This window comes from Haliotis asinina, chromosome 8, assembly GCF_037392515.1.
Source record: "Haliotis asinina isolate JCU_RB_2024 chromosome 8, JCU_Hal_asi_v2, whole genome shotgun sequence".
Classification (NCBI taxonomy): Eukaryota; Metazoa; Mollusca; class Gastropoda; order Lepetellida; family Haliotidae; genus Haliotis; species Haliotis asinina.
This window is the reverse complement of record NC_090287.1, coordinates 30,709,598-30,734,046: the sequence shown is the minus strand read 5'-3', so window position 1 is coordinate 30,734,046 and position 24,449 is coordinate 30,709,598. Positions and strand designations below refer to the sequence as shown.

Here is a 24,449-nt window from a genome sequence, read left to right as displayed (position 1 = left end):
TCGCCTCTTACCTCAAGCATAGTCGCCTATTATGGCATGCATGGGTCGCTGAAGACCTATTCTACCCCGGATTTTCACGGGTAGGTTTCTAAATTATTTGTGTGAGTTCCAATGTTGTGGTGTGTTTCCAAAGAATTCAAATTGTGATACCTGAAAATATTTGCACATCAGAATATAGAATGACTATGAAACAAGAAGGGAAAGCTAGATATTCCACGTGAAAATTCACTTCAGTTATTGATACGCAAAAGTCTGCCATCCGTTGGAGTGACTAACGTGTTATGACCAATATAGGTCAGGCTGATGTTTACCTACATATATAGTATCTAAATGTCTACACACTGTCGGCGATATGCAACGCCCTGCTACCCGGGACAAATCACATCTATTTATAGCTCAGGATTCACCTGGTTTCTCGGAAGTTGGGTGACTTCTATATTTATCGGGGGATTCCCTTCCATACAAGGAGAAAACTATGAATAATCGATATGACGATTCCAGGAAATAGCTCAGTACCCGGGTATAAATACCCAACAGTTTATAGTGGAGGAATCACATACATCGAGATCTGGAAACAGTTACTACAGGTAGGTGAAACCTGACGTTATTCTTTATACACTGACATTAGGTCAAATGGGATATATGGAATATATGTAGCAAACTAGTGCACTAACAATGAGCGATTAACTTGTTAGGGTCAGTGAGTGAATCTTGTTTTACGCCACAGTCAACACTATGTCAGCTTTATCACTCGCTGGGGTAAATTGACCAGTGTCCGGCAAAGTGAGTAAAGGGCTTTCTCTAATACACTTGTATTGTTCCAGTATTCAGATAGTGTAAGTAACCCAATTATTTTCTTTCAGAATTTTCACCCACACAAACAGTACAACCATCAATACATCATGTCTGAGTACGATACAGATATTGCAGCTGTTGTAATTGACAATGGATCTGGAATGTGTAAAGCAGGCTTTGCTGGGGATGACGCCCCACGTGCTGTTTTTCCAGCCATCACTGGTAGACCCAAGTACGATGTGAGTAGACAGTGTCTTCATTCAATAAATACGGTTTCAACACATCCTTGTATCGTTAGCTCCAACAAGATTAGGTTTTGACGTGACAGTAAATGTGAATATTTGTCAGTATAACAAAAAGCACAATTACAAAAGTAGTTCGTGTGTGTTTACTTTTTTGCGAAACGTGTTCATTATTTACAACGGACGTCCATTTACAATGTTAAACATTTGCTTATAAAACTACCACGTTGTCCTTACAGGTCTACATGGCCGGGATGGGAAGCAAGGACTGCTACATAGGGGACGAGGCACAGAGTAAGAGAGGTATCCTCAGTCTGAAATACCCCGTAGAGAACGGCATCGTCAACAACTGGGACGACATGGAACGTGTGTGGCACCACACCTACTACAACGAGCTGAGAGTGGCACCCGAGGAGCACCCAGTACTTCTGACAGAGGCACCACTCAATCCCAAGTCTAACAGAGAGAAGATGGTGCAGGTAAGGGTCATATACCGGGCTGTATAATGGCATCAACATGTAAACATTTTCATCGTTCTGGAGATGTAAGAATGTACTTTGTCTTCTCCTCCCGATCAGCACAGTGATGTACTCGTATTCTCCAAAATCTGAACAACCTGTTCATGTGTTTCAATGATTCACCTGGCTTATAACTGGATTCGATTTTGTTCATAGTTGATGCAGTAAAATGCTGAGATTGAGAGCGGCATATAACATTCATTTGGAAGATGAAAATGGTTGCATTTTACTACATGAGGCGGTGTGGTTAAACCAAGATGAAATGGTACATCTTTTCAAAATTGTAGATTTATAGCATATAGGACATGCTTGCACATAAGGGTGCCGTTAAATTGCATCTTAATGTGACTGATGTTTGTTTCCTCGTTACAGATCATGTTTGAGACATTCAATACTCCCGCCTTCTACGTGAGTATCCAGGCGGTGTTGTCGCTGTACGCCTCGGGGAGAACCACTGGCGTCGTTCTGGACTCGGGAGATGGCGTCTCGCACGTCGTGCCCATATATGAAGGTGAGACCAAATCGGATATTTCACAATAGACTACAAATGTTAGTTCATATTCTCACGTAACGTAACATGTGCTACTTATTATATAACCTGATTTGTGATTATCATATCAGGCTACGCCCTGCCCCACGCTGTCCGGAGAATGGACCTGGCTGGCCGTCACCTGACCTCCTACCTCAGCAGGATTCTACACGAGAGAGGATACAACTTTACTACTTCATGTGAGTGGTCCACACGTGTCTTCATATCATTCATATACCATACCTTATGTTATGATATAAACAGTTTTCCTTCTCTCTGATTTTATATGAATTAAAGCCTAAAAATAAATTTCAAAAGCATTATTTCGTTTCACACTTAATGCTAAAATATGTTGAATCGAATGAGCATAACAGTTGGTAAACCTTTCTACCTTAATAACAGGATTGTTAAGGCCAAGGGATATTGATTAATCTTCACAAATATATAAGTCAATATGATCGTCAGTATATTTCGGCATCAATAACACTGTGTCATACACCTAATGCAGCCAGTATTTCTTGATTGTGATAAGTTGTAATGTTGTGTTTGCAGCTGAGAAGGAGATAGTTCGAGACATCAAGGAGAAACTCTGCTATGTTGCCATGGACTTCGAGTCAGAAATGGTGTCAGCAGCACAGTCCAGCGCCAATGAGAAGGGATACGAGCTGCCGGACGGGTCTGTGATAACTATCGGCAATGAGAGGTTCCGAGCTCCAGAGTGTATGTTCCAGCCGAGCTTCACGGGTAAGTAGTACAGGATGACGGACAATCCAGTTCTAACGGAACTTAAAAAAACATTTATCCTCATAAGCATTGGCGATGATCGATTGCGTTCAACGATAAACATGAATACTTGGTGTTGATTTGTAATGTATAATAGACATTAGTAAGTAAGAACGACCCTTTCTCTAAACACATGCTGTTTACCCAGGTATGGAGAGTGTCGGCGTCCACGAGATGGTCAACAACTCGGTGATGAACTGTGACATTGACATCAGGAAGGATCTGTACAGCAACGTGGTTCTGTCAGGGGGATCAACAATGTATCCAGGTGAGGTGTTGCTGTAGTTGCCAAGGCAAAAGCCGTCTTTTGGAATATGACATGGTTATTCCTGGACAAAATGCACTGCGATTGATCCTATATCGTTAAATGTAAGAATCCAAGATTACAGTTCACCACTTTGCATTGTAAATTGTTCTCATTCATGACTGTCACATTTTCTACAAATAGTAACGCTGTTATTTTACAGGTCTGGCAGATCGAATGGCGAAGGAACTCAGCGCCATCGTGCCGTCCACAATCAAGGTCAAGGTTATTTCGCCGCCTGAACGGAAGTACTCGGTGTGGATCGGCGGCTCCATCTTGGCCTCGCTTTCAACCTTTCAACAGATGTGGATCTCCAAGCAGGAGTACGATGAATCTGGACCCAGCATAGTTCACAGGAAGTGTTTCTGAGCGACACATCGTGACACAAGTTGACAATGATGGGTGCAATGTTTAGACTTTCAGTAGGAAGGAGGTGTACTTTATATTTGAAATTGCAATCGAAAAATCAATGTCTTCACGTTGCAAGCGACAGCAAAAACCACCCAGGATATTAACAGGGGATATTACACACAGAAGTTGTTGTCTGGACTTGACGTCGCGTTAACGGTGGATTACATCTTTGTTTTTCAGTAGAGAACACCGAACAATATCATGAATGATCTGAATCATTACAGTGCCTTTTAAAAGGCGTCATGTTTTATATGATTATAAAAGGGCACTGATGTTATCAGATATTGTATATATGTATCCATGTACATGAAATCATCTGTATATACATCATATATTTATCAACCCATCTGTACAACACATCACATATACTTCAATCCATGTGTATATATCACATGTAATGAATCCATCTGTACATATCACTTGTACCAACAATGTGTAAGGTTATGTGACTTGAATAAATGTTTCCGTCGAATATTTGTTTTCTTCTTTTGCCTGTTAACATCCAGAAATCTAACTGTTCATATGTTGACAACAGTAAAAGGAAACATTGCACTTATTTTGTGAATCGAATCCAACTATTTGGCGTGAAGAGTGAACACTTCAGACATTATGATACCCCATGGCTTCTTACGTATTTGGTTGAGAAGAAAATGTCAATAATCTATTTTAATGTGAACTAAGTTTGAAAACTCTCTTAACTTTATGACGCATAGGAAATATCTATTTAGAATATATCTGACTATAAAAATCCTGAAAGGGAAAATGTGAACATGTAACCGCGAGCACCTCCAAAAATGTCTATGCTTATATCGAAAGAAACAATTCTAGACGTAGTCCGTTCGTTAAACACATTTTCTTCAGAATTTTCACCATTTATCGATCTTACAACACCAAACCAGTTTCTGTTTAACAATTATTATTGATAACACTGCGCATTACCTGAAGTATATTTCCGACTCCCTGTAGTTTTCTCATACAAACACAATCACGTGTCTTTCAAACAGTATTCTACCATGACTTCAGAAAACACTGGTTTATGATTGCTTAATGAACGACATTCAGGGGTATATAATGACAATATGATTTTCCAATACAGAATGTATTTTGTAATTTTAAGAACGCAGTTATGGTGGCACGGACACATTTTCCCTTGTTTCAGAGTCAGAGGTACATAACGAAGTTATGATAGCTCCCTTTTATATTTCACGCTACGTATTCGGTAGATAAATTTTGGGCTATGATGAGTTCGTTATATACCTCTGATTTACAAACACAGTGTGTTTATCTCCTAAGTAAACTGTAACTAACTTATTCATTTACTAATACATGTATTATGGACTCTTTAAGGAACAAGAAAGTCAGTTACCAAATCTACGCATCCGTCTAATATGTACTCAGATATGTCAAAGTTTTACCCCTAGGCTTTCCTTAAATGCAAACGAATACACATTAGAAGACAACAGCGCTCACTTACCTGGGGCCCGTTTGACAAAACGCTCGTAGCCTAAGATCTCGTAAGTTTTCTCGTAGCCATTGTACCTCCTATACTGTAACACAGGAGCTATGGATGCTACGAGAAAAGTTACGAGATCTTAGGCTTACGAGAGTTTCGTGAAACGGGCCCCAGGGCTTGACTGCTGTTGTAACTCACCTAGGAAGCAAAACGTCCACCGGTCGCCAATATTGCCCATAGATTCATTATGTGTGACGTCAGCTGATTGTTGACGAGTTTAGTCTGTGACGTCAGTACTTATGAGGATGCAAAATGCCATGACGATTCTCCATTGTTGACGTCACAGATGACTTCCATTACCCTCTAGACATGCATTCATTCGATTCTTCTTCCATGAAGTAAATATTTGATTTCTTTGATGATCAATGGGCAACGGAGTGTTCGGTCAAATACCATCCGCTTCACAAGTGTTTCTTTCTGTTTCAGTACTTCGCATCTCATCTAGGGACATGCGTCTTTGCCGTGCTACTGCATTTAGCAGTCGTCATACATGTCCTATATCCCTGTTTCATACATTTACCAACAATACCCCAAAGAGCGTCACATGCTGCACCATTGTGCCCCCATGAAATGTTGTACCCATTATGACAGAAAACATCAGAAACATAACTATCAGAAGCGAGTGTCCATGGGCTTTATATCTTATCCAGGCAAGGTCAACAGCACAGTGTGGCAAACGTCGTCTTGTATTACTGCTACGCTCATTCCGATCGTTCAGTGCAATACAAAGTAAATTTATCTTTATGAAGTATTGGAGAATCAGCTTGCTTGGCACAGGCACCAGTGTGCACAACCAACGTATACAACATCCTTACTTAATGGCGACTATACATATGAGGTCTTTGGGAGGAGTACGGAGAATTAACAGAGAAACGTACACTAACGGTTCTAGGTGATTTACTGGATGGGAGTAATCGTAATAGAACATGGAATCTATTTTTTTAATTTGTTTTCAACACAACACAACGTCCAGACGGAAATATTCCCTCAGTTATTTTATTCCATCGGCACTTGCATGTCATTATGTTATCAAGGATTTCCAGAGATCATATATAATTAAGCAGGATGTAATCATATAGACTCCCTGCGAAATATAATAGCAATTGTCCCTCACACACAGTAAACACATACACATAGTAAACATATACACATTGTAAACAAATACACATGGTAAATGTATCAAGGAATAAACCTGGCTGAATGTATAAGTCCATACACTGATATGCTTCTCATGCCATTCATATTTGGAAGTGCTGTCATCGTAACTTTAACCCTATATGGATGTTTTGCGATGTTGTACTGACAGCGAGACACAGCGTCGATATCAAGTAATGGCAGCCATGCATGACGCAGGCAATAACAATATGGGGGTCGTATATCAACCACTGCAGTTTTTATTTACCACGCTTTTATTTACCACGATGCTCACGAAGTTGTATTGAAACTTTGATTTTATGACATATTTCTGAATATATTTTTAAATATTGAGCTACTTTGTCGATATCAAAAGGCAAAACTTACGTGACACATTACAAATCGTCCTCGCGATTGTTGTTGGAGTGTGTCCCTGTGTCGTCAAGGGTCACAGTACCAAGGGAAGTAACTCTCATATCGTGTCATGTGCAAACCGTATCAGTTGCTATTTGTGTGTGATTGTGTCATTGCTGTCTGACAAGTTTTCATATCACCACGTCAAAAGTTCTGCTCTACTGTATTCTCACATTTAAAGTCTCAGGAATGTCGGGAAAGTGATCAAACAATGAAACACGGGATATTAACACACACAAACACACACACACACGCATACCCCTCCCCCAATATTTGAATTTAAACATTCATAGCACATTTTAAGAAACCAAGACACATGGTTTCCAAACTTGAGTGAGTGAGTGAGTTTAGTTTTACGCCGCACTCTGACTGCTTTCTGTTTCAGAACTTTACATCTATGTCATGTTACTGCATTCAACAGTCGTCATAAAATCATAGATCCCTGCTTCATACATTTTAGTCACAATACCTCACAGAAAATCATATGCTGCACCAATGTTTTATCACTTGGTTACACACTGTCACACATGGGGGAATGAAATATTGTACAAAATAGAAGTGAGCGACTTTAGTTTTACGCCGCACTCAGCAATATTACAGCAATCTGGGGCGATCTGTAAATAATCGAGCCTGAACCAGACAATCCACTGATCAACAGCGGGACCATCGATCTGCGCAAGTGAGACCGGGTGACATGCCTCAACCGAGTCAACGAGCCCGATCTCGTTAGTCGCCGCTTAGCTCAAGCATAGACGCCTATTATGGCATGCATGGGTCGCTGAAGACCTATTCTACCCCGGATTTTCACGGGTAGGTTTCTAAACTATTTGTGTGAGTTCCAATGTTGTGGTGTGTTTCCAAAGAACTCAAATTGTGATACCTGAAAATATTTGCACATCAGAATATAGAATGACTATGAAACAAGAAGGGAAAGCTAGATATTCCACGTGAAAATTCACTTCAGTTATTGATACGCAAAAGTCTGCCATCCGTTAGAGTGACTAACGTGTTATGACCAATATAGGTCAGGCTGATGTTTACCTACATATATAGTATCTAAATGTCTACACACTGTTGGCGATATGCGACGCCCTGCTACCCGGGACAAATCACATCTATTTATAGATCAGGATTCACCTGGTTTCTCGGAAGTTGGGTGACTTCTATATTTATCGGGGGATTCCCTTCCATACAAGGAGAAAACTATGAATAATCGATATGACGATTCCAGGAAATAGCTCAGTACCCGGGTATAAATACCCAACAGTTTATAGTGGAGGAATCACATACATCGACATCTGGAAACAGTTACTACAGGTAGGTGAAACCTGACGTTATTCTTTATACACTGACATTAGGTCAAATGGGATATATGGAATATATGTAGCAAACTAGTGCACTAACAATGAGCGATTAACTTGTTAGGGTCAGTGAGTGAATCTTGTTTTACGCCACAGTCAACACTATGTCAGCTTTATCACTCGCTGGGGTAAATTGACCAGTGTCCGGCAAAGTGAGTAAAGGGCTTCATCTAATACACTTGTATTGTTCCAGTATTCAGATAGTGTAAGTAACCCAATTATTTTCTTTCAGAATTTTCACCCACACAAACAGTACAACCATCAATACATCATGTCTGAGTACGATACAGATATTGCAGCTGTTGTCATTGACAATGGATCTGGAATGTGTAAAGCAGGCTTTGCTGGGGATGACGCCCCACGTGCTGTTTTTCCAGCCATCACTGGTAGACCCAAGTACGATGTGAGTAGACAGTGTCTTCATTCAATAAATACGGTTTCACTACATCCTTGTATCGTTAGCTCCAACAAGATTAGGTTTGACGTATTGGTTAATGTGAATATTTGTCAGTATAACAAAAAGCACAATTACAAAAGTAGCTCATGTTTGTTTATTTTTTGCGAAACGTGTTCATTATTTGCAACGGATGTCCATTTACAATGTTAAACATTTGCCTATAAAACTACCACGTGGTCCTTAAGCACTGAAATCCCTCCTACAGGTCTACATGGCCGGGATGGGAAGCAAGGACTGCTACATAGGGGACGAGGCACAGAGTAAGAGAGGTATCCTCAGTTTGAAATACCCCGTAGAGAACGGCATCGTCAACAACTGGGACGACATGGAACGTGTGTGGCACCACACCTACTACAACGAGCTGAGAGTGGCACCCGAGGAGCACCCAGTACTTCTGACGGAGGCACCACTCAACCCCAAGTCTAACAGAGAGAAGATGGTGCAGGTAAGGGTCATATACCGGGCTGTATAATGGCATCAAACATGTAAACATTGTCATCGTTCTGGAGATGTAAGGGTGTACTTTGTCTTCTCCTCCCGATCAGCACAATAATGTATTCTCCAAAATCTGAACAGCCTGTTCGTGTGTTTACAATGATTCACCTGGCTGTTCACGTGTTGTCAACCACTAATAACTGGATTCGATTTTGTTCATAGTTGATGCAGTAAAATGCCGAGATTGAGATCGGCATATAACATTCATTTAGAAGATGAAAATGGTTGCATTTTACTAAATGAGGAGGTGTGGTTAGACCAAGATGACATGGTACATCTTTTCAAAATTGTAGATTTATAGCATATAGGACATGCTTGCACATAAGGGTGCCGTTAAATTGCATCTTAATGTGACTGGTGTTTGTTTCCTCGTTACAGATCATGTTTGAGACATTCAATACTCCCGCCTTCTACGTGAGTATCCAGGCGGTGTTGTCGCTGTACGCCTCGGGGAGAACCACTGGCGTCGTCCTTGACTCGGGAGATGGCGTCTCGCACGTCGTGCCCATATATGAAGGTGAGACCAAATCGGATATTTCACAATAGACTACAAAATGTTAGTTCATATTGTCAAGTAGCGTAACGTGTGATTCCTGTGCTACTTATTATATAACCTGATTTGTGATTATCTTAGGCTACGCCCTGCCCCACGCTGTCCGCAGAATGGACCTGGCTGGCCGTCACCTGACCTCCTACCTCAGCAGGATTCTACACGAGAGAGGATACAACTTTACTACTTCATGTGAGTGGTCCACACGTGTCTTCATATCATTCATATACCATACCTTATGTTATGATATAAACAGTTTTCCTTCTCTCTGATTTTATATGAATTAAAGCCTAAAAATAAATTTCAAAAGCATTATTTCGTTTCACACATAATGCTGAAATATGTTGGATCGAATGAGCACAACAGTTGGTAACAGGATATTGATTAATCTTCACAAATGTAAGACCAATATCATCATAGTTATATATATTTCGGTATCAATAACACTGTGTCATACACCTTATGTAGCCCGTATTTCTTGATTGTGATAAGTTGTAATGTTGTGTTTACAGCTGAGAAGGAGATAGTTCGAGACATCAAGGAGAAACTCTGCTATGTTGCCATGGACTTCGAGTCAGAGATGGTGTCAGCAGCACAGTCCAGCGCCATTGAGAAGGGATACGAGCTGCCGGACGGGTCTGTGATAACTATCGGCAATGAGAGGTTCCGAGCTCCGGAGTGTATGTTCCAGCCGAGCTTCACGGGTAAGTAGTACAGGATGACGGACAATCCAGTTCTAACGGAACTTAAAAAAACATTTATCCTCATAAGCATTGGCGATGATCGATTGCGTTCAACGATAAACATGAATACTTGGTGTTGATCAGTGATATATAATAAACATTAGTATATAATAACAACCCTTTCTCTATACACCTGCTGTTTACTCAGGTATGGAGAGTGTCGGCGTCCACGAGATGGTCAACAACTCGGTGATGAACTGTGACATTGACATCAGGAAGGATCTGTACAGCAACGTGGTTCTGTCAGGGGGATCAACAATGTATCCAGGTGAGGTGTTGCTGTAGTTGCCAAGGCAAAAGCCGTGTTTGAAATATGACATGGTTATTCCTGGACAAAATGCACTGCGATTGATCCTATATCATTAAATGTAAGAATCCAAGATTACAGTTCACCACTTTGCATCGTGAATTGTTCTCATTCATGACTGTCCCATTTTCTACAAATAGTGACGCTGTTATTTTATAGGTCTGGCAGATCGAATGGCGAAGGAACTCAGCGCCATCGTACCGTCCACAATCAAGGTCAAGGTTATTTCTCCACCTGAGCGGAAGTACTCGGTGTGGATCGGTGGCTCCATCTTGGCCTCGCTTTCAACCTTTCAACAGATGTGGATCTCCAAACAGGAGTATGATGAATCTGGACCCAGCATTGTTCACAGGAAGTGTTTCTGACCGCTATTTCGTGACACAAGTTGACAGTGAGGGGTGAAGGTATAATTCTTTCAATGGGAATGGGGTGTCGTTCTGACTCAGAGGTTTCTCCATGTTTTTATGTGTCAATGAAGGCTAACGCCATCCAGCATGTTTAGAGAGAATATTACACACAGAAGATGTCATTGGACTTCTCGCACTGTGTGTACGAATGGATTGAAATATTTATTTGTTCTTTTGGTAGAGAAAACCCTGTAATTGTCAATACTCCTAACCACTACTATGCCGTGTTAAGGGCGCCATGTTTTACATGATTCTGAAGGGGCATTAATGTTATCCAACATTGTGTATATTTCCATGTACATGATTTCATCTGTATATAGCATATATTTATCCATCCGTTTGTACAACATATCACACAGACACCAATCCATGTGTACATATCACATGTAATGAATCCATCTGTACATATCTCTCACGTAGCAACAATGTGTATAGATTATATATCGTGAATAAATGTTTCAGTCTGATGTCGTTTTGTCACTTGGATATAATAATCAGTATTATTTGATACACCTAATCACTTGTATATTGCAATACTACGCTCCTAATCCTTGCAAAAACTTCGTGTAGCGTGCTCTGTTATACAACGTGCTCTAACAAACAGAAATCGTGGAAATATCACCATACATTAATCACATTTGCTACACCGAAACAGATTTTAACATTTATTTTCGTGACTGCTGCACTTTACCTTTACTTTACTGCCAAGGTTTTTCCGACTCTCTGCATGAAGAGCGACGGTCTCTTTTGTCTTTGGTTTTGTGATACCGCAAGTCGTTTAAACAAAGAAAACTTGTTTAGTGACTGAATCGTTAGTTCCTTGCTACTAACGAGCTGTGAACAACAGGAAGCAGTTCGCAATTCTACGCAGTCGTCTATTATGTACACAAATATGTTGTCGTGTTTACCCTTTAGAATACAGAACCACAACTTCTCGTGAGGACGTTAGGGCTGGGTTAACCCAACCCAACGCAACCCAACCCAACCCAACCCAACCCAACCCAACCCAATCGTACCGTACCGTACCGTAGGACAGGCTTTCACACATGAAGATACAAACACTCACCTCCTACCAAGGCGTTACAGCTGTTTTAGCACACCCAAGAAGCAAAACGTCCACCGGTCATCTACACCACAGACACTACCATTATCTATGACGTCAGTTGATTGTTGACGTGTTTAGTCTGTGACGTCAGTAGTTAAGGGACAGTAACTTCCAGCAGACAGCAGACTTCCATCGCCTTCTAGACAATGTATGGAATTCACGTTCTTCCTGCAAACAAACAAATTTATTTTCTCATAGCCCCATCAGAGTTTTATCAATTGGCAACGGGGTGTCAGGCCAAACTTCACCGGCATCACAAAAGCTGCTTTCTGTCTCAGGGCTTTACATCTGTGTGACTCATGTCACTCCCTTCAACAGTCGTCATAAAATCATAGACCCCTGCTTCATACATTTTACTCAGAATACCTCGAAGAAAATTATATGTTGCACCAATGTTTAATCACTTGTTTACATGCTGTGACAAGAAGAGGAATGAAATATTACCAAATATAGGTGAACGAGTTTAATCTTACGCCGCACCCAGCAATATTCCAGCACTATGTAAATAATCGAGTCCAGACCAGACAATCTAGTGATCAACAGCATGAGGTACCCAATATGGCAGAAAACAACGGAAATATAACTATGATAAGCCACTGCCTGATTCCTGGAAACCTTATGATGGCAAAAACAACAACGGCATGTACTTAATGTCCTCTCATGTTACTGCTGCGTTCCTTCCCATAATTCATTCTCTCAGTAGGACACACACACGAACTGTTAAAACGCGATTATCCAGCCTCATGTAAGAATGTCGAGTTTTGATTGGTTCACGTGACTGATAAAATACCGTCTTTGAGTGCATTTTAGAAGTTGGGGAGTACAAGATTGAAAAACTTTATGGATAACAACTTCCTTATTACGGTAGTGTGACGTTTCGGTACAGATTCTTGCACCGTTGTCAGGCAGGAATGAAACATGCAGTGGTGGCAAAGGATATATAGTGAGGATATACAGTTTGACATTTGATATTAATGGCTTCGGTGAGTTTGCGTTTGGTGAAGTCCTTTTGGTTGTTGGATGGTAATATCGGCCCAGTTTATGAGGTGATTGGGGTTTGACTGGATGTGATCAGCGATGGCTGATTTGATGTCGGACTTTGTGACTGATGTCTGGAGTCCTTTCACACGGGTGTGGATCGGTCGGGATGTTTCGCCTATATAGCTCTGTCCACAATCGCAGTTTATTTTGTGAATCACACATTTTGGGTTTTTGTTGTCGACAGTTACAGGTTTCCTTCCGTTGGCATGGAGGAGGTTGTTGAGGCTGGATGATGATGTAAAAGAGGTATCGATGCCAATATAGGGGATGGTGATCTTGATGGGTTCTGACTCAGGTTTGGGTCTTTCAGAGGGAGGTGACAGGGTAGCAGCTATGGCTCTATGGACTATTTGGGCTGGATAGTTGTTCAGTTCTACGAAGGTTGTCTTCAGGTGTTGGATTTCATCATGCATGTTTGTTGAGCATATATTTTTCGCTCTTCTAGTTAGGATAGATATGACGCCAGTCTTAACTTTGGGAGGATGATTGGAGCTGTAGTTGATATACTGATCCGTATGGGTGGGTTGTTTGTACGCAGTGGTTTAGAGATGGCTGAAGGAGGTGCGGGTTACAAGGACGTGTAGGAAGGGTAGTTGGTTGTTCTGCTATCCATAAAGGTTGTTACTCCTGATAAAGTACTAACCCCACAAAAATAAATAAATAAATAAATAAATAAATAAATAAATGAATGAATGAATGAATGAATGAATGAATGAATGAATGAATGAATGAATAAATAAATAAATAAATAAATAAATAAATAAATAAATAAATAAATAAATAAATAAATATGACATAGTATTTAAATTCATACAGCAATATCCGTGACATGTTACATTCATGCATAGAAGTACATATTAACCAGGAGAGGCAAAATAACAACGAACCACACAAGAACTATCGTCACGGTAAATATCAAGATACACCAATACATCTAATACAGCGCTATAATACTGATAGAAACAATATTCGCCAAGCGTTCTGCTAAAAGTTTGGTTTGGAACTAAAAGACCCATCAATGCAAATAGGTGCAAGTTTTAGCCATTATTCCTTTATGTTGTGTATCACCTTAACCTTATTTATTTAGTAAATTACTCAGTGTTGAAGTCGAATTCCTTTCTTAAAACATACAATCAGCTGTATATCTTTGATACTTAATATCGATAGTACACATGCTAGGTTTTACTGCTGAATCCAGAACATCATAATTTAGGTTTAAAGTTGAAAGGTGATTTCATTAATGCAAAGAGGTATCCGATTCAACCGTTACTCCCAAACACATAACCTGTTACATCAGTGATCCACCGTCCTGTAACACAAAGTAGATGCGTCACGACATACTACACCAAGCAGTGTTGTTTAATATCATGTAAACTCGTATCGGCTACGCACCCCGTACCGGCAGTATGAGGGGCCATATATCAGCCAAACTAGCCTATATGTTAAGCGTGTAATGTCTAGAAACCTAGTACTTCCAGACAAGTTTCTGGATGCAGTTCCTGACAATGTTTAATTGTACACCTGCACTTTGACGACACTTTTGAATTGTCTTATCTGGTACGTTAAAATTAGTCCCGGGCTGTTTGGAGCGTCCCTGTATCGATCGAGATACAACTTCCTGTCGTTTCCCGTTCCCCGTGTCAGTTGTGTGGGGTTGTGTCATGGTCAGTGTGACCGTTACAGTGAGTATAATGCTGAAATTACTAAATCAAAATGTTTTAATGTAAAATAATAGGATACGTAAAGTTAGACACAATAGGAATGTCTTGAATGTGATGAAATGAAACGTGTAATAATAACGCGCCATTTACTGACAATAGTTGTCGCTAAACACCGCTCGACATTTGCATTATCGTGTTTAGGGACGTGTTGACAAAAACGAGAAGCGAATAATTGGGTCATTGTAACCATTGTTTTATCTGTTGTTTAGAGTCGCGCTCAACAATATTGCAGCTATACGGTGGTGATCTGTAAATAATCGAGTCTGGATTAGACAAGCCAGTGATCAACAGCATGAGCATCAATTATCGCAACCGCTCTGTGCACACAGATAACATCTGAAAAATCATGTACGACATCTGAATGAATTGTATACTATTTTTTTTAAATATTTGAGGTAATCTCAGTTTTGTAAGCCTACAATGCGTTGTTTTTTATCAAAATATCAAAATGTATGCCTGAACGTTCGACTATTGCTAGAGGTAGTCCAGGTCTCCGCACCTATAAATATTTACAGATCAACATACATGTATGTACTCTGAAACGAAAGGGACAGATGAGCATTCTGTGTCAACATGTAAACGCCGTCATAGGGACTAGCGTAATCTGGCCAGCATTGGCCAAAATGTTGACCCACAGATACAGTCTCTCACACACCCGCACACTGCAGGTAATGTGCAACGCTCTGCTACATGGGACAAATCATATTTGTTCATAGCTCAGGATCGCTCCATCGTCTACTTTAGTCCGTCCGAACCCTTGGTTTAGACCCAAAAAGCCCTGTTTGAGTCCAGCAAACCCGTAGCTTAGTCCATCCTAGATCTCCAAGTTTACACCACCTGATTCGAGTATGATATGGGTGGTCAGTTCTGACCTGGAAATACCCTGTTTATCCTGACCCGCACATACCTGGTGTTTATCCTGGCCCGGAAATAACCGTTGAACTGTTTTATATATATATGTGTGTGTGTGTGTGTGTGTGTGTGTGTGTGTGTGTGTGTGTGTGTGTGTGTGTGTGTGTGTGTGTGTGTGTGTGTGTGTGTGTGTGTGTGTGTGTGTGTGTGTGTGTGTGTGTGTGTGTGTGTGTGTGTGTGTGTGTGTGTGTGTGTGTGTGTGTGTGTGTGTGTGTGTGTGTGTGTGTGTGTGTGTGTGTGTGTGTGTGTGTGTGTGTGTGTGTGTGTGTGTGTGTGTGTGTGTGTGTGTGTGTGTGTGTGTGTGTGTGTGTGTGTGTGTGTGTGTGTGTGTGTGTGTGTGTGTGTGTGTGTGTGTGTGTGTGTGTGTGTGTGTGTGTGTGTGTGTGTGTGTGTGTGTGTGTGTGTGTGTGTGTGTGTGTGTGTGTGTGTGTGTGTGTGTGTGTGTGTGTGTGTGTGTGTGTGTGTGTGTGTGTGTGTGTGTGTGTGTGTGTGTGTGTGTGTGTGTGTGTGTGTGTGTGTGTGTGTGTGTGTGTACTGTGGGCCTGTGGCCTCCAGTTCTGAATAAAGATTGAGAGAGAGAATAACCGATGTGTATCCTGACCTGAAAATAACCGATGTGTATCTGACAAGGGCATACCCGGCTTTTACCCTGACCCGGAAATACCCGATGTGTATCCTAAGGAGAAACCCGATGTTTATGCTGACCCTGACATGCCCGATGTCTATCCATAGGTTTGTTTGCATCTTAGCATTTGTGGTCTAGTTTTCATATGTTCTTCAGCCGATTGTGTTTTGTTTATGGTTTGTACATTTTAGTTTGTTGTTTAACGCCACAAACAGCTATATTCCAGCTATATAGCGGTGGTCTGTAAATATTCGAGACTGGACCAAAACTCCAGTGATCAACAGCATGAGCATCGATCTGAGCAATTCGAATACGATGGCATGTGTCAAGCAAGATCTGGGCTGTTGAAGACTATCCAGCTTTCTTGTTTGGATTTTGATTTTCTGAAGAATAGACAGACACCAGTGTGTGGGCCTACTTGACACCAGTCATAAAAATATTAAGATTTATTCAGGTGTCATTTCGGGGCGGGGCGGTAGACTAATGGTTAAAGCGTTCGCGCGTCACGCCGAAGACCCGCGTTCGATTCCCCACATGGGTACAATATGTGAAGCCCATTTTCTGGTGTTCCCCGCCGTGATGTTGCTGGAATATTGCCAAAAGTGGCATAAAACTAAACTCACTCACTCAGGTGTCATTTCAAAAGCTGTACTGTAGCATAACTAAGTTAAGAACTCAACCCGTTTATTTCAGAAGTTTCACCAAACCATATAGTGCAGCCATCAATACATCATGTCTGAGTACGATACAGATCTTGCCGCTGTTGTCATTGACAACGGATCTGGGATGTGTAAAGCCGGCTTTGCTGGAGATGAGGCCCCGCGTGTTGTGTTTCCAACAGTTGCCGGTAGACCTAAGGTCCACGTGAGTATATACCGGGTCTCAAATTAAATCAGGTTTCGTGGTCCGCTTCTTTGAGTCGATATTTCTAAAATAATAAGGCCTGGCATAATACTGAGTGTAAACACTCACTGATATGGAATGCAATTTCCTACTCCTAGAAATTTAAAACATACTACTCAAAAAAGAAACGCATAGCTGAAAATTGTCATCAATTTATACACTTAAGGTCCAGTAATAAAGGGCAGTCATGAAGAAAGCCTGAATGAACATTATCGGCCCAATACTGCAAGAAACCGTACGTCCCAAAGGTCCAAGTGTTCAAAGGTCAAGGTCGCAGAGCAGTCAGTATCTTGTGTGGCCCCCATTAGCATCAATGGTTCTTTTTCATCGGCGTCCCATAAACTGGACCAGATTCCGGATGAGGTGCCTGGGAACTTTTCCCTCAAGGTCACAAGCAGAGCAGGTAACGTCTGTGGCGATCCAATTCGTCCCACAAATGTTCAATATGGTTAAGATCCGGTGATCACGTGATGACCCTTGCTGCTGGTAGCGATGCCAAAGTGTTGCTATGGTACTCTGTGGCACATTCAGTTCCCTTGCAATCGCAGACTGAGACTCCCCAGCCTCCAAATGACCAATCCCATTGTTGCGCTGAGTCTCAGTAAGTGTCTTACATAGCCACCAATGATTCAAATTCGAAAAGTTAGATGGAAAAAATACTACCTATGCGTTTCTTTTTAAACGTGTACATTGTTGATTTGTGACACAGGTTCATATTTTTTAACGTTCGCACCCAGGCCGTATGCGTTTAAAATAATAGTGAGTGAGTTGTATTATTTATTCAAGGTCAGTCAAAGTAAACTTACTCTCCTCCACTTATAAGTGTAACGAATATCATTGAGGCTAAGTTTACTTAGACTGGATTCGATAATTCTCACAGAAATGGGCTTAACACGTTGTACCCATGTGTGCAATCGAACGACTACACCAATTATAGCGATAAGATATGATTGCATTTGCTGGCAGAGCATTGTGAGCAGAGACCGAAATTACGAGACCTCTGCTAAATGTATTTGGGCATGTAACAAGTGAACAACCTACTAACATAAGATGAATCAATGAACCCCAACCCATAACTCTGACTAAACCTAACCCTAACCCATAACTCTGACTAAACCTAACCCTAACCCATAACTCTGACTAAACCTAACCCTAACCCATAACTCTGACTAAACCTAACCCTAACCCATAACTCTGACTAAACCTAACCCTAACCCATAACTCTGACTAAACCTAACCCCAACCCATAACTCTGACTAAACCTAACCCTAACCCATAACTCTGACTAAACCTAACCCTAACCCAAAAAGACATATATCAGTGTTCTCGGTTACAAATCCATAGGCAAAGAGTACCTTTTAAGAGTTCTTTCAAATACATGCATATATTATTGAATGTGTCCGCAACAAACCTTTTTGGAGAAAACCCCCATATGACGCTGTGCATATTGCCCATATTTACAACATACAGCTCAAATGTGAACCTCATTCGCTGAAATCTCCCATCATTACATTGTTTATTTTTTATTTGTGAGTTACATACATTTAGAACATAAACGTTCTTAGCCAGGTTGTAAGAGTTAAAATTTACCGCGCGATGGTTTCATCCACTGAGATCACACCAACAGGTCTGCATGCCAGCGATGGGGTCCAAAGATTGTTACATTGGGGAGGAGGCCCTGATTAAGAGAGATACCCTCAATCTGAAATACCCCGTAGAGAACGGCATCATCAACAACTGGGACGACATGGAACGTTTGTGGATGCATACCTTATACAACGAGCTGAAAGTGAAAACCGAGGAACACCCAGTACTTTTGACGGAGGCACCACTCAACCCCAAGTCTAATAGAGAGAAGATGGTGCAGGTAAGGTCACCTAACAAGGGGGAGGTCTCACTGTTAAAACCATGTGTCCTATAAATCATATACCGGGCTGTATACTAGCATCAAACATGTAAACATTTTCATCGTTATGGAGATGTAAGGGTATACTTTGTCTTCTACCCCCGATCAGCACAATAATGTATTCTCCAAAATCTGAACAACCTGTTCGTGTATTTACAGTGAGAAGATAGGAAGGTAGGGGTCGTGATGGGATGAGCGTGAATGGGCGAGTTTAGTTTTACACTGCACGCAGGAATATCAGCTATATGCTGGCCGGCTGTAAACCAGACAATCCAGTGATTAACAGTACGAGCATCGATCTTGACAATTCAGATACGATGACATGTGTGAACCAAGTCAGCGAGCCTGACCACTAGATCGCGTTAGTCGCCTCGTACGACAGGCATGGGTTACTAAAGGTCAGTGACCTCACTATTGGGTGGCATTGTTTCAACCATATGCGTCATATGAATTATATACAGTGGTGCAGACTGGCATCAATTACAGGTGATTACATTTACCTGTATGGAGATTCAAGAGTTTACCTTTATCAAAAACACTACCGCACATCCCTCCCACTCACAAACGTACGATCGAGGCAGAACTGTATCCCAGTATCTAAAAATCTGCCTATAAATGCGGTTCGTGCAGTTACAAGATACTACTTTCACCGACTATATGAAATGGTGTTCATGATGTCAGTCACGGGTCTGCCGTGACCAGAGTTTTCACACGTCTCCTCGATGCTACTTTCACCGACTATATGAAATGGTGTTCATGATGTCAGTCACGGGTCTGCCGTGACCAGAGTTTTCACACGTCTCCGCGATGCTACTGGAATAGTGGACTTTCACAATGCTTCAGGACATGCTTTCACAATGCGTCAGGACATGCTTTCACAATGCGTCAGGACATGCTTTCACAATGCGTCAGGACATGCTTTCACAATGCTTCAGGACATGCTTTCACAATGCTTCAGGACATGCTTTCACAATGCTTCAGGACATCCTTTCACAAAGCACTAAGGTGATCGTTAGTCACTATGGTAACCTTAGTGCAATGTTACAGAGTGGGAGTTAAGGTTGTTTCGTGATATCTCGATCGTGTGACTGACGCTTGTTTCCTCGTTATAGATCATGTTTGAGACATTCGAGATTCCCGCTTTCTATGTGAGTATCCAGGCGGTGTTGTCGCTGTACGCCTCGGGGAGAACCACTGGCGTCGTTCTGGACTCGGGAGATGGCGTCTCGCACGTTGTGCCCATATATGAAGGTGAGACAAAACGGGATATTTCACAACAAACCTTAAACCTTGAGCATGTGAAACAACACTCTAAAGTTAACGCGTGTTTCTGTCAGTGAAACGATACCTGTTGTATAACCTGATTTGAGATTATTATGTCAGGCTACGCCCTGCCCCATGCTGTCCGGAGAATGGACCTGGCTGGCCGTCACCTGACCTCCTACCTCAGCAGGATTCTACACGAGAGAGGATACAACTTTACTACTTCATGTGAGTGGTCGTTCTTCATCGGGAAACAGTCCACGCTTGTCTGAGTATTGCCCACAATCTCTCCACCATATATACTGACACATCTACATGTTTTCCTGAACGCGATATTTTGCTCAAAACTCTTCTTTGAACATGCTTGTCAGACAATTTCCCATGTATCGTCTTTGTGACATGTGGAATTGTTGTGATTGCAGCTGAGAAGGAGATAGTGCGAGACATCAAGGAGAAACTCTGCTATGTTGCCATGGACTTCGAGTCAGAGATGGTGTCAGCAGCACAGTCCAGCGCCATTGAAAAAAGATACGAGCTGCCGGACGGGTCTGTGATAACTATCGGCAATGAGAGGTTCCGAGCTCCGGAATGTCTGTTCCAGCCGAGTTTCACAGGTCAATGTTACAGGACACTTTCTCCAATGACTGTTCATTCAATTCTAATGGAACTGCTATAGCCTTGTCTTATATAAATAGATAAGTTGAGTGATAGAACCCTTATGAATACTGACCGTTGTGTAAGTCTTGCGGGACATTTCCAGTCGTAACCCTGATAGCGTTCAGTAATACACACATGTGTAGTGTCCAGCCAGGACCTCCTGATCCGATGTCGGACGCATTCTCCACATGCCCAAAGAGGTTATCAAGCTGACAAGGTAAGGATGCCATCTAAAGGGTGACCTAACGCCCTGCTACATCCATATACTTGATGTTGCCGTTTGAAAATAGAATCATACCTATTTCATTCAAAGGTATGGGGAGTCCAGGCGTCCACGAGATGGTCAGAAGCTCGGTGGAAAACTGTGACACTGACCTCTGGAGTGATCTCTACAATAATGTTGTTCTGTCAGGGGGATCAACGATATATCCAGGTGGGGTGCGGCTGTAGATCACAATAGCCGCTATTTTCTGTTTACTCACTCTCTTGGCTTTGCATGCCCTTTGCGCTTGACAGTGTTAACGCAATGTTTTAGCTATATGTGGGTTATGTGTTCATTAATGGACCTTGAGCACACAATAGAGTGATTGACATCATGGCGTCGTTCAAATGAGATGACGTACATCAACCAAATCAGTATGTGTGGCCCACGACACAATGTTGCGCAATTGTCTTTAAATATGTTTTTGCAGTTTTGCAGGCGGGAGTCGGCCTGTTTTAAGGCCTGTTTGGTTTTAAATACTACATTACAGTGTCGGTGTATGTGAAACTGTCTGTATTTCATTCATTGATAACACACATTCACCTTGTGCACAAGGCTTTGCACAAACTCATGTTTTTCTACCATGAAACATATAGTATGTTCGTACCTAGCGACAGCCAATATTAATAATACAAATACTAGCACCAGTATATGTGATGCAATGATATCAACTGCCTCTAAGTACAACCTTCATAATGTCATTTCGATCTTTATCAGTACTGGAACATTCCCCTGCAAAACCGAATGGAGACGAATGGTATGTAACGCAATATCCATGTATGAGGAAAATAGGTGGAAAAGCAGATTATTACTAAGAGAAGATCTGGTCAGATACAGGTCAACACATTCAAAACTTAAGTTTCATATACTATGGAGATTAGCGCTAGCATGTCCACATCTTAGATATTGCATCCAATACTCTCTAAAGATAGCATCTAGACCAATTATATCTAGCGAATGTTCCAGATGTGGTAGACATGCATTTGATTATGACAGACATGTACTTTTGCACTGTGAGTACTATGTAGCTGAACGAAATTAATTCTTCTCCACCCTCATTGACCAACTGGATGTTGACAGTTATGTTGAAATTGAACTTTTGGATGAAAATGAAATGCTTGCATTATTCTGGGGAGCGGCTCAAACATTACCTAGAATTGTTAGCCTGACCACTTGGGAAAATGTGTCACTATTACTTTGTAAATATGTATTTCATCTCAAGAATGTGTTGGATAGTCCTATCTTTTCTGTGCAGCAATAACCGGCAGTCTGTGTACATATGTTATTGAATACTTATTTACACAGCTTATGACGTTAGCATTCATATTTCTATTCTAGCATTCATATTCTATATATTAACATTATGTGTTTGCTCTGAGTAACATCAGAGATGCTGTAAATCTTCGGATGTAAATTCTGGAGGAAATAAAGAAATTCATTCATTCATTCATTCATTCAACGTCCTTTTTCCATCTCTGCAGGTCTGGCAGAAAGAATGACGAAGGAACTGTGCGCCATACCGTCTGCTATCAAGGTCAAGGTCATTTTGGCGCCTGAACGGAAGTACTCGGTGTGGATCGGTGGCTCCATCTTGGCCTCGCTTTCAACCTTTCAACAGCTGTGGATATCCAAGGAGGAGTATGATGAATCTGGACCTAGCATTGTTCACAGGAAGTGTTTCTGAGCACCATGTTGTGACAGGCAGATGGTTGTGGCCTTTGAATGAGATGTATTTTTCAACACGTCTGCAATTGCAATTCAAGTTGCAAAAGAAAGCTTAAACCAAGAGTAAACAGAGACTATTACATACATAAGTTGTTATTTGATCTTGAAGTTGGATTGAGTTTATTCTGTTGGTGTAAAGGACATCTAGCAACATCATTCATTCTAAGTAACTATATCCAGCATTGTGCATTGGACGTACTTCCATCTGTATATACCATGTATTTATTAATCTATCTGCACATGTAAGGAATCCATTAGTACATATCACTCCAAATACAATATGAACGGGTTATGTGACTTGAGTAAATGTATCAGTGTGATTTGTCATTTTGCCTTTTTTTTCTCTTGACACAAAACATCCAGTGTCATCATGATTCGAACGCTTATCCGATTAAGTCATCTTCATACTTTGTGAGTCAGTTCCTGTCTTTGTGATGCTGCTGCTATTCATATGAACGCAGACAGCTCTATTGTGAATGGTTTCGGCAATGTTGATCGATTATGTGAATTCTGAAATTCTCTCTCTGTTGGGGGTAGATGATGTAAACTTCCAACTCAATCCGATGGTTTCGAAATGCCTTTTAATTCCTTAAGTTCCAGTGTTTCTCGTGACACTTTTTCAAATAATCCACACGATGATTGAATTACAGTAATTAAACAGTTTCTTCACAGAAACTAGAAAATGAAAGAACAGTGGCTGGACAATAGATAGATAGAGGCCGGATAGAAGTTGGATAGAGGCGGGGTAGGTTGAACTACGTATTTATCTTTCCGAACACCTGAATTTTAATTTTGAACTGTTTGAAGCACTTCTGTTGAATGCGAGGCGAATCGCCATTTTGCAGACGACATGAGGTAAACAGATTTAGAGTTATCTCCCTTTCATCGATTTTCAATGAACGCCACTTACAATCACACAATCCTATAATGCACTATCAGAAACTTAAAACATGTCTTACTCCATCAGTATCTTAAATCTGTACCTTCCTCTTTCCCACATTCTCTCATTTCACATGTGTATCTCATGTGTATTCTTTGTCATTACATTTATCCGTCTTGATCACGTCAGAAACCATTACACCCCACAGTTAGTTCATAAATCTTAGTTACTGTAGTATATCACAGCTGTCACCTACCCTGGGAACTAGCTGGCAGCAGGGGCTGTCAACCGCTGTTCCTTTCGTCTGCTTTTGTAACACTGCGTACTCTGCGGAAAGGCTGATTCTCTAAATCCTCAGCTGATTGTTAACTTAATTTCTCTTTGACGTCAGAGTTTAAAGGGACGCAAAAAAGATGACGTGGTGTTTTTTCAGTACAGAAATACAGTAGTCTGAGGCAGATACTGTGTGCAAGCCTCTGGCTGAAT

At 41.2% G+C, this 24,449-nt stretch overlaps 2 protein-coding genes across 3 annotated transcripts; both read left to right on the top strand.

Annotated features, from left to right (window-relative positions):
• The first annotated feature begins 874 nt into the window (after positions 1 to 874).
• LOC137295206 (uncharacterized) lies at positions 875 to 11,428 on the top strand. The gene is made up of 16 exons (XM_067826526.1): positions 875 to 1,034; positions 1,277 to 1,516; positions 1,928 to 2,066; positions 2,177 to 2,284; positions 2,637 to 2,828; positions 3,016 to 3,135; positions 3,335 to 3,530; positions 4,742 to 4,749; positions 7,875 to 7,960; positions 8,237 to 8,407; positions 8,667 to 8,906; positions 9,335 to 9,473; positions 9,591 to 9,698; positions 10,019 to 10,210; positions 10,398 to 10,517; positions 10,716 to 11,428. Exons 1-16 carry the CDS (start codon positions 903 to 905, stop codon positions 10,919 to 10,921), a joined length of 2,397 nt encoding a protein of 798 aa, XP_067682627.1. The 5' UTR covers positions 875 to 902; the 3' UTR covers positions 10,922 to 11,428.
• A 3,286-nt stretch (positions 11,429 to 14,714) lies between these two features.
• On the top strand, positions 14,715 to 23,403 carry LOC137293587 (actin-1-like). Of its 2 annotated transcripts, XM_067824224.1 has the most exons (9): positions 14,730 to 14,791; positions 17,061 to 17,231; positions 17,437 to 17,673; positions 18,898 to 19,137; positions 20,289 to 20,427; positions 20,560 to 20,667; positions 20,862 to 21,053; positions 21,410 to 21,529; positions 22,840 to 23,403. In XM_067824224.1, exons 3-9 carry the CDS (start codon positions 17,473 to 17,475, stop codon positions 23,040 to 23,042), a joined length of 1,203 nt encoding a protein of 400 aa, XP_067680325.1. In that variant the 5' UTR covers positions 14,730 to 14,791; positions 17,061 to 17,231; positions 17,437 to 17,472; the 3' UTR covers positions 23,043 to 23,403. The 2 variants fall into 2 exon arrangements, with proteins under 2 accessions (XP_067680323.1, XP_067680325.1); XM_067824222.1 differs by lacking the exon at positions 17,437 to 17,673 and having other exon boundaries at positions 14,715 to 14,791.
• The last annotated feature ends 1,046 nt before the right edge of the window (positions 23,404 to 24,449 follow it).

What these genes read in the sequence shown, in the direction of transcription:
- LOC137295206 (XM_067826526.1), top strand. Translation starts at nt 903, where the DNA reads ATGTCTGAGTACGATACAGATATTGCAGCTGTTGTAATTGACAATGGA. An exon ending in CGTCGTGCCCATATATGAAG is followed by an intron (nt 2,067 to 2,176) that starts GTGAGACCAAAT and finishes TTATCATATCAG; the next exon opens with GCTACGCCCTGCCCCACGCT. An exon ending in ATACAACTTTACTACTTCAT is followed by an intron (nt 2,285 to 2,636) that starts GTGAGTGGTCCA and finishes TTGTGTTTGCAG; the next exon opens with CTGAGAAGGAGATAGTTCGA.
- LOC137293587 (XM_067824224.1), top strand. Translation starts at nt 17,473, where the DNA reads ATGAACATTATCGGCCCAATACTGCAAGAAACCGTACGTCCCAAAGGT. An exon ending in CAAGGTCACAAGCAGAGCAG is followed by an intron (nt 17,674 to 18,897) that starts GTAACGTCTGTG and finishes TCACACCAACAG; the next exon opens with GTCTGCATGCCAGCGATGGG. An exon ending in CGTTGTGCCCATATATGAAG is followed by an intron (nt 20,428 to 20,559) that starts GTGAGACAAAAC and finishes TTATTATGTCAG; the next exon opens with GCTACGCCCTGCCCCATGCT.